Source organism: Sciurus vulgaris (genome assembly GCF_902686455.1).
Source record: "Sciurus vulgaris genome assembly, chromosome: 1".
In the NCBI taxonomy this organism is placed as follows: domain Eukaryota; kingdom Metazoa; phylum Chordata; class Mammalia; order Rodentia; family Sciuridae; genus Sciurus; species Sciurus vulgaris.
This window is the reverse complement of record NC_136461.1, coordinates 114,171,526-114,187,737: the sequence shown is the minus strand read 5'-3', so window position 1 is coordinate 114,187,737 and position 16,212 is coordinate 114,171,526. Positions and strand designations below refer to the sequence as shown.

Below are 16,212 nucleotides of genomic sequence, written 5' to 3'. Positions count from 1 at the left end.
GGAAGGATGGGGTAACATGAGCTTACAGAGGGACAGGAACATGGAGACAGGTTAGAGCCCTAAAGGAGACCAGAGGCCAAGGTGCTTTGTTATTCAAAAGGCATTTTAAGCAAAACTGAAAGGAATCACAAGTAAAGCTATTTCGGGCTGATTGTCATAGGACAGACAGCATTGGGAGCATTTATCTTTCCCAACACTGTTTCCATTCACTTCAGCACTCATGTCCAGAAGGCTCCAAGGTCACCTCTAATAGAAGACAGAGGAGGAGAACAATGGTCACCCAGTAATAGAGTCTATCTAGAACAAGATGCTAAACAGACTCCTTATTTTATTGTTTTCATCAGTAGATACACACTGTTAAGAAGTAAGACATAAAGTACATTAGTATCTTCAGTATGGAAATGTGGGGGGTAGCCACACAGATGGAGTCTAAGACCAATGGATAGCATTCAGGAGAGTTTTGAGTTTCTGAATCCGAGGAAGGATGCACTCATCCTAAGTTCAGAGTCTTCTGGACCTCCCAGTCTCAGGCAGGCCTGAGAAGGAGGATGTCCTCTGTAGTTGGAAGTCCTCAATTCCGCTCATCTAGGACCAGGGTCCACTTCAGCAGCAGCCTCCAGATTGCTGACTGCTGCCCCCTCCACAGCAGCTGGAGCCCCCTGAGGGCTGGCTGCAGCAGCCAGAGCTCTGTCTGTGGTGGTGGGACCTGCGGGGCCTGTGGTGGCTCAGGCAGCAGCCACCACCCCCAGAGCTACAGCAGCCCCCAGAGCTGGAGCCACAGCCACCTCCAGAGCTGGAGCCACAGCAGCCCCCAGAGCTGGAACCACAGCAGCCCCCAGAGCTGACACTGCAGCAGGAAGGGGCTGGAGGGCACTTAGGGGGACACTTTGGGGGGCACTTTGGGGCAGGGCACTTCTGAGGGCACTTAGGGGTGCACTTGGGAGGGGGCTGGCACTGCTGCTGGCTCTGCTGGCAGGACATCTTGACAGGTGTGTGTTCAGGAGCTGAAGGACAGACAAACACAAGTCAGACCCAGGACACAGAGGCCACCTGCCCGCTTTTGTTCTTTCTGCTTCATTTCTAGTTTCTTCATTTTGATGAACTGTTGAAGTGTAGTTCTAGATAATTAATCATTTGGTATTGTATTATTTCTTCTAATTTGGCAAATGCTCTGGTGCTATATCTTTTGAGTATCACAATTTTGTTTTAAGATTGTCAAGGGTTCTTATAACATTTACAAAGCAACGTAGACGGTATACCTTATGAAATTGACCTTCTAGCACATGAAGACAGCACTTTTTCTCACCTTGTCAACCAGAACTTTGGGATTGTCTAGTCTAGGACTGGGATATAAAAATTTTCCTGAAAAAAGAAAATCAAGGATTCTATCTTGGAGTAATATCCTATGTGAATTCTGTTCTGTAAAACCTTGGGCATGCATAACCTCAAATGTTCTTGAAGATCAGCTGTGTCACTGACTCCTGTTGCTAGTGAAGAAGCTGAAGACCAGCATTTCCTGTGTAGATCAGGGATCTGAACCCAGGCACCCTGCTGTAGTCTGGTGCTCTGTTGTTTTCAGCGCACCAAGGCCTCATGCTAATAATATCTTGGTACAGTGATTCAATTGCTATGTTCAACTTCTTAAAGAGATATCTTGATTCCAATTTAGATCCATAGAGAGGTTTCAAAAAGTCCCAGATGTTCCCTGATTCTTTCTCTACTGAATGAGGTCCTACTACCTCTAGCTCATCTATGCAAGAAGGGTCACAGTTTTACTTTCAAAAGTGACAGCTCTTCTTGAAGCTGTTCTAATAGTTTGGTGGTAGGACTTCAATTCCTGGAGCCCAGCCTGCTGCTGATCAATTTGGAACAGCACAAAGGCACAGTTGTATAATTCTTTGTGTTCCCGGTTGGCCTGCTCCCCATCACCTATACACAGCCTCCCTTCATCTTTCTGTGACCTCTCTATCAATGTAGACCCCAGTTCCTGGGACCCTGCCCATCCCCCTTTTTCTCTGGTCTGTGCATCTCTCTGGAGAGGCTCCTATTTCTGCTCTCAGTGGACACTTACCAGGTTTCAAGCAGCACAGGATCTGTAGGCACCTCAGGAGGTGAGTGGATGGAGGTATTCTGGTCCTGAACCTTTTATCCTGGCCTTATCCTATTCCTCAATGTGTGAGACAGAACCTGGGCATGAGAGGACCCACTTCCTGAAACCCACATGGTTCTGTGGCATGTGATGACTGGTTGTTCCTCACCCAACTTCCTCTACAGGGAAGTTTCTCTGTATTACAGCAATTAAGGGGATGTATTACAGCAATTAAGAAGCTGGCTAAAGAGCGAAAAAGACTGGGAGTGAGGCTGTAGCTCAGTGGTAGGGTGCTTGCTTAGCATGTGTGAGGCACTGGGCTCGATCCTCAGCATCACACATAAATAAATAAAAAATGAAGGTCCATCAATGACTAAAAAATTTTTTAAAAAAATACCTAGAGAGAATCCTGGTTCTATCACCTATTTCCTATGTGACCTTAAGAAAAATACCTCATAACTCTTGTTCTCAGTTTGGTAACTCTACAATAGAGGTAATATAAAAATAACTCCCCAGGGACACCTGAGAGTCAGTGAGCTAATGCAAATACAAATTTCTGACAGTTTATAATATGCTATAGTCTTTAAACATGACAACACATTAATTTTTTAAGGTATATCTGTTTTTTAAGGAGACTGGATCTGGTTAGAAAATTCAAGAAACTTTTGTTGAAATTTTCATGAGAATTTAGGAAAGAATAAAGTTTTGTGAAGGAGAGAGAGATGACTTGATCATCTAACCAGAGTGAAAATTCAGATTTTTCAGGGGTTACATGGGTGGACTTTGGAAAAATCCACAGATAAGGACAATAAAAAGAAGAGAAGATGGATTGTATACAGCTGGGTTACTGCCTGGGTAATGAACCAGGAGAGAGCCCCTCCCCAGTGACATGGAGCTGGGCAGATGTTTAAAGCAGAAGTATCAAATATTTCATATGATATATTTTTCTTCCTGTTTCATAAGCTTATCTCAACTTCTGGTCACTTAGGATTTCAATTCAATTATCTACGTTAACACAGGCTTTTCCTTGCAAGAAATAGTGGGATGTTCATACTTTCAGGATATTAAGGGAAAAGGTTACAGTTTACCTCAGGGTTAAGACAGTAAATCAGATAACAAGAATCCCCACATGATATCAAAATGGTGTTAAACGAGTGGACTAACTTTTCCAATAGAGGAGAATTAGAACTGGAAGTGATCATGCTAAGAAAGTCTACTTTCTCCAGGCTTGGAGAAGAACTCTGGAATTCCCTAGACCCCAGATGGATATTGATTTGATAATATCTAGGTCACCTTGTTCAGTATGAATCCTACCAGCATGTAGCTAAAATGTGTTGTGTGTATGTGTGTGTGTCTTCCATATTTCTGTTAGTACCTAGTATTTCATAGTGTCCAGCCCTTTAAATTGCTGTTTCTTATTTGCCTTATCCACCCTATGTTCTAATTCCAGTTAGTTTTAAAATAGTTCTGTTTCCATCTGTAACCGCCCCACACACACAAATTGCCCTAGACCATTAAGGAAATCTCATCTTGGGATCCCAGTGGGTTCACAAGGAGCTCCGATCTCTGCTAACTTGCATTTGAAAACTGGGCATTGTGATGCTTTACTCCATCTCCGCTTTAGGCTTTGCTATCTCTCTTCAGAAATGTTGCTAGGCTGATATGACCTAGTTACTTTTAATTCATCCCTCCTTCTTCAATTTCTGCGCTTTATTCCATAATCTGTGCACTTCTAAAATGATGTTTTCCTAATATAATTTGCTCTATGAGTCATCTTTCAAATATGTTTACAATAAACTCTCCTTAATCTATAGTTTGTGGTTTTATATTTATGTATTCCTCATTAGGTTGCAAAGTAGGACTATGCATTCAATGGATGATAAATTTAAAAATCAATTTATTGATAATATCATTAACTTTATATGTGACTTAAGCCATCATCATTAGGACTCTCTGGGACATTCACATTATATCATATTAGTCTTATCACCCTGTAGAAATCTGGCACTGAATTACCTGGGTATTGCTCATGTTGTTCCAAAGGGTGCATTTCAAGAGCAGTCAGGATATTAGTTACTCAGCTTACACAGGTAGTTCTGATCCAGAAGCCTAGCCCATCCATTCCAAGGATGGAATGTCTCAGTCATCACAAAGGGTAGCACCCATCGATTATCTGGCATGGGATTAGGTAATAATATGCTAGTACCAGGTGACATCATGAGAACTATTTCTTTACATTGGGGATTAGATCTTGATGGCCTGGGTGCTGCTTAAATATTAACAATGTGCACTAAGACAGAAATGATTGACTCTGTTTTTTCCATCATCAGGGTCTCCTAGTCTCAGGATATAGGAAAGAAGAATGCTGACATCTAGTGAGAATTAATTAGGATTTTGTAAATTTTACTGTGTACCAGAGCATGTGTACTGTACACACGAGTGATTTTTAATTTATCTTTTTCTATGGCAAACCCCTGTTTATAGTACTACTAATAAATCAATACTCCAAAATCACTAGGAGAATGTATAACTATTTCTTTATAAATAGTTGAGCAAAATATTTTAAGCAAGGAAAAAATATTTACAAATCTTAGCACATAGTAAAAGATAATACTTCATTTCAGAAAACAAAAGAAAAAATAACCAGCTAAGGAAAAATAAAATACACAAGTCAGAAACAGTATTAAAATCCAAAAAGAACAACTACTTCTTATAATTATATAGGAAACAAATTTGTCTACAAATGAATGGATAAAGCACAAGAAGAAACAAATATCTTATAAAAATACAATTTACCAATATACTTCCAAAATTATTGTTTTATGTTTGTTGATACAAATAATCTAAGAACTGTGTATAAAACAAGGATGGTTCAGGGATGGGGCTTCTTAGGTTTCTTTCTTTTTACTAAAGTGGAAAAGACTTAAAATGGTTAACAAAAGCTCAGTGTTGCTAAAGGTATTGAAAGTGAGACTTATGTTTTTTGGAAATATAAACTAGTGTAACCAATTGGGACAGAAATTTGGTGATTCATTAGTCAACAGAAAATGATAGTTGTATGTACAAATTAAAATGACCATATTCTTTTATGCAACAGTCATGTTTCCAACTAAGCAACTTAAGGAGATAAACTTTAATAAAGAAAATATATGCATAAGAATGATTACTAGAGGAAATAGATTAATAGTAAGAGAAAAATATTTAAGGTCAGACTACAGAATAAGTTAAATTTATATTAACCAGCAACAAATAACTCAAATATAATTTTTAAAAATTAATACTTAAAATAACAAAAATGTATAATGTCTAAAATAGAATTTTGAAGTAAATATTTTGATAAAACAAGAAAACTTTATTCAAAGATAATTTGGAATACCAAATGAAACAGAGGGATATGCTATATTTATTGATGAACAGAAAGAAAATTATGATGATAGAATAATCCTTCATAAATTAATGCATATGATTAATAAAACTTTCACCAAAATTTGAATAGTTTGCTTTATTTTCATTTTGTAGGGTATGAAAAACTGACTCTAAAATGTATATGATAATCACCAAGACAATCTTAATGAATGATGGAACTGCATAATTAGATATCACATTTGATTTTACATCTGTGGTAATAAAGACAGGAGAATTTTCTCACAGGGAAAGACAAGGTGATCAAAGTCTCATCAGTCTAATTACAAATCTATAAATATGTGGTAATGTGGTTATGATAGGAATATTTTAGATTATCAGGGAAAGCGGAACGTTTGATTATGATAGACAGTTGATTATCCATTTGGAAAAATGTTTGAGTAAAGATGAAATGCACAAAAATTCCTTTCTGGGTTGAATAGAGACCTTAAAGAAATGATCAAAACAAATTTTACAATTTTTCAAAGAATAAAGAAAAGAACAGATTCTGATCTCATGAAAAGTTGAGATTTCTTAAAATTTGGAAAGTGTGAACAGTAAGGTTTAACTATATTGAAAACAAAATGCTCAAAAAATGACACTATTAAATGAAAACAACAAACTTTACTGGGAAAATATATGCACATTGCATTTAATAGCACACACTGCACTTAGAAATACACATAGAGATGTGCAAACACAGATATAATAACAGTCAATGGCAAATTGGGGGAATGCATGTGAAAAGGCTTGGAGGAATCTATGTTTCTTTCTTCAAGCTTGAAGACCTGGAGCTAAAGAATTAGCATTGCAAGAGGAAGATGGGGAAGTTTCTGGGCTACACTCCAAAAAAGAGACTGAGAAGCAGGTTCCACTAGGGAGAACAAAATGGCAGATGGTGTAGGAATTCACCCACATCCCCTTTTCTAAGTCAGATTCCAAGTTGAAGCAGCTGCCCTCAACCCCATGGACAGAAGCAGGTGAGGAACATCCAGTCATCACCTGTCACAGGACCATGTGAGCATCAGGAGGCGGGCTCTCCCATGCCCAGGCTCTGTCTCACATGCTGAGGGAAGAGCCCAAAGCCAAGATAAAAGAGCTTCAGGCTGAAGCATCTCCATCCACTCACCTGAGGTACCCACAGACCCTGTACTGCCTGTGACCAGGTAAGTGTCCACTGGGAACAAGAACAGGGACTTTCCCAGATGGATGCTCAGACCAGAGCAGGAGGGGAAGCTGAGAACTCCTCCAGAAGAGGGAGTAGCTAGAAAGGCAGAGGGAGAGAATGTCTAGAACTCCTGATGAATGACGATGAGTTGTGTGGGGGCAGGAGAGACTGGAAGCACTCTGATGATTTGTGTGTCTGTGCTTGATGCTCTAAGTTAGTGCTGTATCCTTTTGAATCTCTCATATCACAGATGGGTCATATCAATTCTTCCATTCAGAAGAGTTGCTTTTGGGATATCAGCTAAATTCCTTTCCCAAGCCTGTACTAGGATCACTGTTGTCTTCAAATAATGGGGACCAGGGCAAGCGTAATTGGGGCTTGATAAGCTCAGATACCTGTGTCACAAACCCTCCCCAGGTAGCATTTAGTTGCTCAGGAATGGTACCTGGGATCTATATAAGATGTTCCAAAGTTGAGTAGTGAGTAACAGGTTGAAATTCATGATGTCAAGGAGATAGATGGAGAAGGCTAGGGCGGCAGAGGGTGCATCCCCAGGCCTGATTTCAGTTGCCACCATTTGCTTGGAGTCTCACTTCCTCCATTTATAACCTGACTTGGGACAATGCTTTGCAAGTATGGTCCTTTGCAATTCTGACTGTAATATAGTTCGTATATTGTGATTACTATGATAACGTAAGATATACATCATATATATATATATATATATACATATACATATATATGATAATGTCATGTGTCTGTTAGTAAGGCTATTTAGAAAATTCTTTCCTTTTTTGATTCTAAATTGAAAATTTAGAATTTCAATTCTAAATTGGCTCCTAGATTGCATATTTTCAGATTCTGAGTGGTGTAGAAAAGCAGGCTTGACGCAGGTTTTGTGAATATCAATTTGCCTTCTCCACTTAAAGGACATTGGCTCTAAGCAAGTGTATTAATACAATTGTTCTCATTTCCTTGCTTTGTTAAAAGAAGATAATCCATTTGTATTTTGAGAAAACATCCTGAGGTTCCATTGAGAGAGCACAGAAACATTTGACAAACTACACTAGAGGTCATTTCTCTGTGATATAACTTGAACAAGTTGGAAAAATATAAGGAGATAAATTGACGGTAAAAAGACAACGAAGGAGAACTCTGTGTCCTGGGTCTGACTTGTGTTTGTCTCTCCTTCAGCTCCTGAACACACACCTGCCGAGATGTCCTGCCAGCAGAGCCAGCAGCAGTGCCAGCCCCCTCCCAAGTGCACCCCCAAGTGCCCTCAGAAGTGCCCTGCCCCAAAGTGCCCCCCAAAGTGTCCCCCTAAGTGTCCTCCAGTCTCTTCCTGCTGCAGTGTCAGCTCTGGGGGCTGCTGTGGCTCCAGCTCTGGAGGTGGCTGTGGCTCCAGCTCTGGGGGCTGCTGTAGCTCTGGGGGTGGTGGCTGCTGCCTGAGCCACCACAGGCCCCGCAGGTCCCACCGCCACAGACAGAGCTCTGGCTGCTGCAGCCAGCCCTCAGGGGGCTCCAGCTGCTGTGGAGGGGGCAGCAGTCAGCAATCTGGAGGCTGTTGCTGAAGTGGACCCTGGTCCTAGATGAGCAGAATTGAGGACTTCCAACTGCAGAGGACATCCTCCTTCTCAGGCCTAGACTCTGGACCTAGAAGAGCAGACTTGGAAGAAGAAAATATCCAAATGTTTTCTCCTCTTGCTCTTTGTCCTGAATCTGCCCACAGTGCTGAGAAGTCTTCTTGAATGGTCATGGTGCTGAGAAGTCTCTGCTCAAACTTTTCTAGATCATTCTGTGTTGTCCAGGATATCAAAGCTGTGCCCCAAACATCTTCACTGACTTCTTTTACCACATATCCTGGTGTCCTAAGGCACAGACTCTATGTCCCTCTGCACTTTATCTCTTTGCACACCCAAGCATAATGTGAATTAATAAAACCTGAATTCTGCATTTGATTTTGCCATTGCTGGTTTTATTTGTCATAATTCTCCTAGTCTCCTGATTCCCTTTGGGCTTCAGCATCTACAGACCTTCAAATTTTGCCACTTGTACCACTGATATCCTTTGTAGCAAAGTAATATTTCTTTGATTGAGAATCCAATACAGAGTCCCCTCGTGCTTAGTTGTCCTGATTCTTCAGCATTCTCCAATCTTTATCTTTCATGACATTGAACTTTTTTAAGAGCCAGAGGCTTTGTGTGATGGTTCTTCTAGACTTGATTCACATAATGCATGTCTGCAGAGATTCCCCCAGTGGTACTCTGTCCTTCTCAGGTCCTGATATTAAGTCACACATGACATCTAATTGTCCCATTTGACATAATCTTGGCAACTTGGTTTAGTTGATGTCTACCAGGTTTCTTCATTACCTAGTTATTATGAATGATGTATGGGGAGAAACTCTGAGACTATTTAAATACTTACATTTTATCAAACACTGATACGCTGACTTTAAGTCATTTAACCCCAAATGCTCTTTCATTTCCATTGATTGTTCTTTTATAAAGCAATTGCTATTATGCTGTTCTTGATATCATTGAGTATAATTTGTATTTTATATATTAACCTTAATTTTCCTTCCTTGCTGAGCTCTTATTACATCAAATTTATTGCAAATAGATTCTTTTTCTTGTAACTTTTTAAAAAGTTTGTTCTAATTAGTTATATGTGGTGGCAGAATACATTTAAATTCATTGTTCATGAATGGAGGACAACTTTTCATTTCTCTTGTTGTATAAGATGTACTATTCATGAGGTCATACATGTACCTAGGGTAATGATGTCAATCTCATTCTATCTTTCCCTTTCCCCTGCCCCTTCCTTCCTCTCACTCCCCTTTGGACAATCCAAAGTTCTTCCATTCTTCCCTTGCCCCTCCCCCTTTTATGGATCAGCAACCACATATCAGGGAAAACATTCGGCCTTTGGTTTAGGGGGATTGCTTTCTCTTCTATTAGGCGCAGGGTCTCTGATCTAATTCCTAGGTCCTTGATCCACTTTGACATGAATTTTGTGCAGGGTGAGAGGTAGGGAATTAATTTTCTTGTACTGCATGTGTTTTCTAATTTTGCCAGCACCATTTGTTGAAGAGGCTATTTTTTTTCTCCATTGTATGTTTTTGGCACCTTTGTCTAGTATGAGGTAACTATTTATATGGATTTGTCTCTGTGTCTTCTATTCTGTACCATTTGTCTACCTGTCTATTTTGGTGCCAACACCATGCCACTTTTTGCTGGGTAGTATAGTTTAAGGTCTGGTATTGTTATACCTCCTGCTTTACTCTTTTTGCTAAGGATTGCTTTGGTTATGCTCAGTCTATTATTTTTCCAAGTGGGTTTCATGATTGCTTTTACTATTTCCATAAGAAAGACACTGGATTTTAATTTGTAATTGCATTGAACCTGTAGAACACTTTTAGTAGTATGGCCATTTTGACAATATTAAATCTGCCTATCCAAGAACATGGGAGATCTTTCCATCTTCTAAGGTCTTCTTTAATTTCTTTTTTTAGCATTCTGTAGATTTAATTGTAGAAATCTTTCACCTCTTTTGTTAGATTGATTCTCAAGTATTTGATTTTTTTAGGTTAATTTCTTTTTTAGAGGATTTATCACTGATGTATATAAATGCATTTATTAAGATTTATGGGTGTTGCTTTTGTATCCTGCTACTTTGCTGAATTCATTTATTAGGTCTAGAAGTTTTCTGGTGGAATTTTTTTGGATCCTCTAAATATAGAATCACATTGTCAGCAAATAGGGATACTTTGAGTTCTTATTGTCCTATTCATATCCCTTTAATTTCTTTAATCTGTCTAATTGCTCTGGCTAGAGTTTCAAGGACTAGATTGAATAGAAGTTGTGAAAAAAGGCATCCCTATCTTGTTCTAGTTTTTAGAGAAAATGCTTTCAATTTTTCTCCATTTAGAATGACATTGGCCTTGGGCTTAGGTAGCTTTTACATTGTTGAGGTATGTTCCTACTATCCCCATTTTTTCTAGTGTTTTGAACATGAAGGGGTGATGTATTTTGTAAAATACCTTTTCTGCATCTATTGAGATTATTATGATTCTTACCTTTAAGTCTACTGATGTGATGAATTACATTTATTTATTTCTGTATGTTGAACCAACCTTGCATCCCTGGGATGAACCCCACTCAATCGTGGTGCATTATCTTTTTAATATTTTTGTATGCAATTTGCCAGAATTTTATTAAGAATTTTTACATCAATATTCATCAGGGATATTGACCCGAAGTTTTCTTTCCTTGATGTGTCTTTGTCTGGTCTTGGTATCAGGGTGATACTAGCTTCATAGCATGAGTTTTGAAAGATTCCCTCCTTTTCTATGTCATGGAATATTTTGAGAAGTATTGGTATTAATTCGTCTTTGAAGGTCTTGTAGAATTCAGCTGAGAATACATCTGGACCTGGGCTTTACTTGGTTGGAAGGCTTTTGATGGTGTTTTCTATTTTTTTGCTTGAAATTGATCTGTTTAAATTGTGTATGTCCTCTCGATTCAGGTTAGGTAGTTTGTATGTCTCTAGAAATTTGTTGATGTCTTTGAGATTTCTGTTTTGTTGGAGTACAAATTTTTAAAATAGTTTCTAATTATCTTCTGTAAATCAATAATGTCCATTGCGATATTTCCTTTTTTATCATGAATTTTAGTAATTTGAGTTCTCTCTCTTCTTCTCTTCATTAGTGTGCCTAGAGATTTATCAATTTATTTTTTCAAAGAAACAACTTTTTGTTTTGTCAATTTTTTCAATTGTTTCTTCTGCTTCAATTTCATTGATTTCATCTCTGATTTTAATTATTTCCTGTCTTCTCCTACTTTTGGTGTTGATTTGTTCTTCTTTTTTAAGGCTTTGAGATGTCTTGTTAGGTCATTTATTTGTTTACTTTTAATTCTTTTAGTGAAGGAATTCAATGCAATGAACATTAATCTTAACATTGCCTTCATCGGGTTGCAGTGATTTTGATGTTGTATTGGTATAATATTCTCATTTACCTCTAAGAATTTTTTAATCTCCTCCCTGAAGTCTTCTATTATCTATGTGTAATTCAATAGCATACTATTTAGTCTCCAGGTGTTGGAGTAGCTTCTATTTTTTATTTCATCATTGATTTCTAATTTCATTCCATTATGATCCAATAGAATGCACAATAGTATCTCTTTTTCTGTATTTGCTAAGAGTTTATTTCTGGCATAACATATGATCTATTTAAAGAAGGATCCATGTGCTGCTGAGAAAAAAGTGTATTTGCTGGAATAGTCTATATATGTTGAGTCTAAGTTATTGCTCGTATTATTGAGTCCTATAGCTTCTTTGTTTAGTTTATGTTTGAAAGATCTATTCAATGGTGAGAGAGGTATGTTAAAATTACCCAATATTGTGTTGTAGTCCATTTGATTCCTGAAATTGAGAAGGTTTGTTTGATGTACATAGATGCTCCATTTGGGGGGGGCATAAATATGTACAATTGTTATGTTTTGTCAATGTATGATTCCCTTCTGATTAACTTTGGCTTGAAGTCCACTTTATTTGATGTGAGGATGGAAACCCCTGCTTTTATGCAGACCATGAGAATGATATGTTTTTTTCTCATCATTTCACTTTCAATCTGTGAATGTCTTTTCCTATGTGGTAAGTCTCTTGAAGGAAGCATATTGTTGGGACTTTTTTGTAAATCCAATCTTTCGGTCTATGTCTTTTGATTAATGAGTTCAGACTGTTAACATTCAGAGTTATTATTGAGATTTGATTTGTATTCCCAGTCATTTTGGTTTATTTTTGTTTTTTAACTTGACTTGGTTTTTCCTTTGATTGACTTTTCCTTTAGTGTAGTTCCTCCCCTTTCTGTCTTTCATTGTTGTTTTTCACTTCATCCTCCTGGAATATTTTACTGAGAATGTTCTGTAATGTAGGTTTCCTAGTTGTAAATTCTTTTAACTTTTGTTTGTCATAGAAGGTTTTTATTTCATCATCAAACCTGAAGCTTAATTATGCCAGATATAAGATTCTTGGTTGGCATCGATAATCTTTCAGAGCTTGGTATATGTTGTTCCAGGACCTCCTGGCTTTGAAGGTCTGGGTTGAGAAATCTGCTGATATCGGTATTGGTTTCCCCCTCTATGTAATCTGATAGTTTTCTCTTGCAGCCTTTAAAATTCTATCTTTATTTTGTATGCTGAGCATTTTCAGTATAATGTGCCTTGGTGTGGATCTGTTGTAATTTTGTACATTTGGTATCCTATAAGCCTTCTGTATTTGATTTTCCATTTCATTTTTCAGGTTTGGGAAATTTTCTGGTATTATTTCAATGAATAGATTGTTCATTCCTTTGTTTTCCTGTTCCTTCCTCTATCCTGATAATTCTTAAATTTGGTCTTTTCATGTTATCCCATATTTCTTGACGCTTCCATTCATGGTTCTTACCATTTTCACTGTGTGGTCAGCTTTATTTTCAAGATGATATATTTTGTCTTCATTGTCTGAGGTTTTGTCTTCCAAGTGATCTAGTCTGTTGGTGATACTTTCTATTGAGTTTTTAATTTGGTTTATTGTCTCTTTCATTTTAAGGATATACATTTGCTGTTTTTAGAATCTCTATCTCTTTATTGAAGTGATCTTTTGTTGCCTGCACTTGCTATCTTATATCATCATTTACTTCTCAGATCATTTTAACTATGTACCTTCTGAACTTCTCTGACATTTCTTTTATTGTGCTGTCAATGAATTCTTTTATTGTAGCATCTTGGTTTGTTTGGGGAACATTCTTCCCTTGTTTTTTCATGTTGTTTGAGTGCCTTTCCCTCTAGCACTGTGAATCTGAGGTATTACAGTTTCTACCCTATAGATTTATAGTGTCTCTGCAGGTTTCCAATACCTTGTCTTTACGAGGGAGATCAATATTAACAGCACCAAATGCAAATAATATGCAGCTTTAAATCAACCCCTATTAAGACAGTTTTGTTGCAATAAAAAGAAATGATGTGTTTGATTATTTATAATATAAATAGTTTGTTTACAATAGTATCTACAGTTTCTAATGGTGGACCAAGAGAGAAGGGGGTGTGTTAGGTGTGGTGTTTTTGAGGTAGGAGGTGAGAATATAGAGATATTAGATCATAAGAAGAATGAAAGAAGAATCAATATAAGTGGACTGTTAACAGGAGAGAAGAGAAAAAGGGACTCTCAGGTGTAACCAAGACTGTAGGGACCTTGGAAATAATATTCTAGGTCCTGGATGGTGTCCCTAGATGGAAGTGACCATGTCTGTAGTTGGTGGTGGCAGTGTCAAACTTGTAGGTACCTTGGTGTTGGGCTTCCAGGGTCCAGCTGGTGTCCCACAATGGAAGCTGCCTCAACTATAGATGGTGGTGGCAGCAGCAGAAGTAACCCAACGTGGCAACAGAGGTGACCTAGGATGGGGATGACCACTTTCAGAGATGGGCTGAGAAGGCAGGCCATGGGGTGGCATTGGGTGGCCTTTTCGGATATGCAGCACTGTGGTGGGCACTGTTGCAACAGGCAGTTGCCTCTAGGTCCTGTCCATTGTCCTAAGGTGGAAGCTACCATATGGGGAGGGGCTATGGCGGCTGTTGTGGCATCCCAAGATGGAGGCCAGCCTGGGGAGCCACAGGGACCACAGTGCAGGCTTCAAGTTGGCTCACCTTTGCATAGGTGCAGTTGGCTCTCTGCAAATAGTGTTCTTATGTATTTATCTGTCCTTTATCATAATTTTTTTCTTTAGGCTAAGTACTTAGAACAATCATGGTGTAAAAGGACATGCTGTTTTAAGTATAAATTCATTACCCATTGATAATCACATGTTGCTATCTAGAACAATTGGGCTTATTTATATTTGGAATTGGTACCAAAATAGACATCTAGACCAATGGTACAAAATAGAAGACACAGAGGTAAGCCCACATAAATACAGTTATCTCATAAAACACAAAGGCATAAACACACACTGGAGAAAAGATAACCTCTCAAATGGTACTGGGAAAAATGTAAACCCATATGTAGTAAAATGAAATTTAACCCCTATCTCTTACCCTGCACAAAACTTATCTCAAAGTGGGGAAAGAGACCTAATTGAGATAAAAAGAAGGTCCTTGATTCTGTTTCCATGTCAGAATCAGGAAAACACTTTCCCATCCCCATAAATGATGAATACTGAGTCATTAGTAAAGTCTTAGTTAGGACTGCATGCTGTTTAAGGGAAAAAGTTCAAACCCTTCTGTGAAATAAGGCATTTGACACCCACACTTAGAAATTATCTAAGTTGAATTGCATTATTTTCTGTGCTTGAATTATGCCTGTCCCTCCAATAATGCCCTGGCCCTTGCAATCCAGGACAGTGCAGTTCGATTCCACCGTTTTTTACTGTTTGTTCAGTTCTTCATGTGACCTGACACTCCAATGAGATTATAATAAATTCCTGGACATTCTGGCTTGGGGTTTATGCTTTACTTCCACTAGTTCAACACAGGACTATGGACACAATAGATAATTTTAACTTTTGAAGCCTCTTGCTTGCATGAGCATTGACTTTATACTTTATAAATAGTTATACTTTATAACTCACGTCACAATCATGGGAAACTCATTCTGAGAGAGGCACAGTAAGGTATGTGTGGCCACATCACCTTAAGAGATCTGCAATTGCTCACCTCACATGACATTCGTTCTCCTGCTCGTGTTGTTCCCAAGGGCTTACTGATGGGAAAGTGGTCAGGAGATTGATCCCTAGATTTTTATAACGGCAGGTCTACTAAGAAGCTCATCTCCTGGTTTCTAGGATGATGGGATGAGATGCCACCTGGCCCATTCCTCTGTCTGTATGGTGAAAGATAACATGTGGGGACAAGGACATGACAAAAAGGGATCCTTGCATACTGTTGCTGGGAATGTAAATTGGCACATTCTGGAAAACAATATGAAGGCTTCTTAACAAATTAAAAATAGAACTACCTCATGATCCAGTAATGGTGCTTCTGGGTACAAAACCAAAACAAAGGAAATGAGTAGTTTGAAGAGAGAGCCATATTCCTATGTTCATTTCAGCATCATTCACAACAACCAACATATTGAAACAACCTGAATGTCTGACAATAGTTGAATGGATAAAGAAAAGGTGATACATGCGCGCGCGCGTGTGTGTGTGTGTGTGTGTGTGTGTGTTGAAATATCAGCCTTAAAAAAAGAAAAAAGAAAACCCTGCCATATATGAGATGGATAAGCTTAAATAATATTATGTTAATTAAAGCATGCCAGAGACAGAAGGCAAACTTTGTGATCTCAATTATATGTGGAAATCTAAAAATGTGGGACTCAGAAACATAGAACAGACTGGTGATTACCAGGGACTAGGGAGAGGAAGACATGGAGAAATGTTGGTTAAAAGATTCAAGGTTTTAATTATTCAGTGTAAGGAATCCAGCCTCCCTACCACATGTCAATCTGCGCTCCGCCCTCCCACATTACGTTCGAACATGTCATTGGTCCATCAGTCAGTAAGAATCTCCTCCGTGAT

The 16,212-nt window shown here is 38.4% G+C and overlaps 2 protein-coding genes across 2 annotated transcripts; one reads left to right on the top strand and one right to left on the bottom strand.

The window, feature by feature from the left end:
• Positions 1-308: 308 nt before the first annotated feature.
• LOC306656971 (uncharacterized protein) lies at positions 309-2,154 on the bottom strand. The gene is made up of 2 exons (XM_079132610.1): positions 2,072-2,154; positions 309-1,004 (listed from the first exon to the last, which is right to left on the bottom strand). Exon 2 carries the CDS (start codon positions 979-981, stop codon positions 604-606), a length of 378 nt encoding a protein of 125 aa, XP_078988736.1. The 5' UTR covers positions 982-1,004; positions 2,072-2,154; the 3' UTR covers positions 309-603.
• Positions 2,155-6,560: 4,406 nt separating this feature from the next.
• Positions 6,561-8,617, top strand: LCE1C (late cornified envelope 1C). The gene is made up of 2 exons (XM_079129559.1): positions 6,561-6,657; positions 7,854-8,617. Exon 2 carries the CDS (start codon positions 7,877-7,879, stop codon positions 8,228-8,230), a length of 354 nt encoding a protein of 117 aa, XP_078985685.1. The 5' UTR covers positions 6,561-6,657; positions 7,854-7,876; the 3' UTR covers positions 8,231-8,617.
• Positions 8,618-16,212: the final 7,595 nt, after the last annotated feature.

Coding starts and splice junctions, on each gene's coding strand:
- LOC306656971 (XM_079132610.1), bottom strand. CDS start 981: ATGTCCTGCCAGCAGAGCCAGCAGCAGTGCCAGCCCCCTCCCAAGTGC.
- LCE1C (XM_079129559.1), top strand. CDS start 7,877: ATGTCCTGCCAGCAGAGCCAGCAGCAGTGCCAGCCCCCTCCCAAGTGC.